Source organism: Tupaia chinensis, unplaced genomic scaffold, assembly GCF_000334495.1.
Source record: "Tupaia chinensis unplaced genomic scaffold, TupChi_1.0 Scaffold148822_2, whole genome shotgun sequence".
NCBI classification, from domain to species: domain Eukaryota; kingdom Metazoa; phylum Chordata; class Mammalia; order Scandentia; family Tupaiidae; genus Tupaia; species Tupaia belangeri.
Window position 1 is genome coordinate 244325 of NW_006208670.1, and position 775 is coordinate 245099.

Sequence of the window (775 nt, forward strand, 5' to 3'; positions counted from 1 at the left end):
CTCTCAGCTCCTCAAACTCCCTGGTGGTCCAGTGTCTGTCTTTGAAGAAATTAATACTATTTCTTTTGTAAAAAAGGTCCCAGTTCTTCTGAGCCTCTCTTTCTAGTTTTTGCTGCTTAAAAGCCAGCACTGAAGCCTGGTCTCGGTCCCGTTTCTCCTCTCCGTCAGAGCTGAGACTCAGAGCCTGCTGCCCTTCCCTTGGCAAAGAAGTCATGGCATGGCTGGTGGTCATCCATTTAAGGCCGGGAAGGGTCTCCACACGGCAGGATCTGGGGACCCCTCCGGCACTGCACACGTGGGGTGTGCTCAGCTGCGTCCGCAGGTGGGTTTCAGGCCTCAGGCAGCATGAAGTGCTTGGCTGAAAAAAAAGGAGATGAGCAGTTTTAGAACAGGCCTTGGAGACTTTGGGCTCGTTCTGAAACTGGCCCTAAAACGCGGGGTCCGTGGTTCTAGAACAGTTCTTTAGGACACTGCGTTCAGCACCGGACATGAGCGAGACGCAGGATGCCCCGGAGGTCACAAAGACCAGGCAGCGGCCGCCTCTAGGGCAGGCAGGCGGTGAGCGGGGAGGCCGGGGCAGGTGAGCCGGGAGGCCGGGCGGGCGGTGAGCGGGGAGGCCGGGGCGCTCCCGGACCACGCCACCGCGGCCACCGCAGCCAGGCGGGCGGGCTTAGGAACAGGAGCTGTCCCCGTCCCACGGGCTGACCGGAGGGCCTGCGGCGAAGACGCGCTCTCCGCGGGGCCCAGGGGGGTGGCCGGGGAGCGGCAGGGCCCG

General features: G+C 62.3%; 1 protein-coding gene across 1 annotated transcript in view; it reads right to left on the reverse strand.

The window, feature by feature from the left end:
- METTL6 (methyltransferase 6, tRNA N3-cytidine) overlaps nucleotides 1-507 on the reverse strand; it is a gene marked incomplete in the record, with an annotated part of 15294 nt that extends 14787 nt beyond the window's left edge. Inside the window, 1 exon segment of the mRNA XM_027769167.1 lies at nucleotides 1-507. Coding sequence (XP_027624968.1) covers nucleotides 1-232 — 232 coding nt within the window.
- Between the last annotated feature and the right edge of the window lie 268 nt (nucleotides 508-775).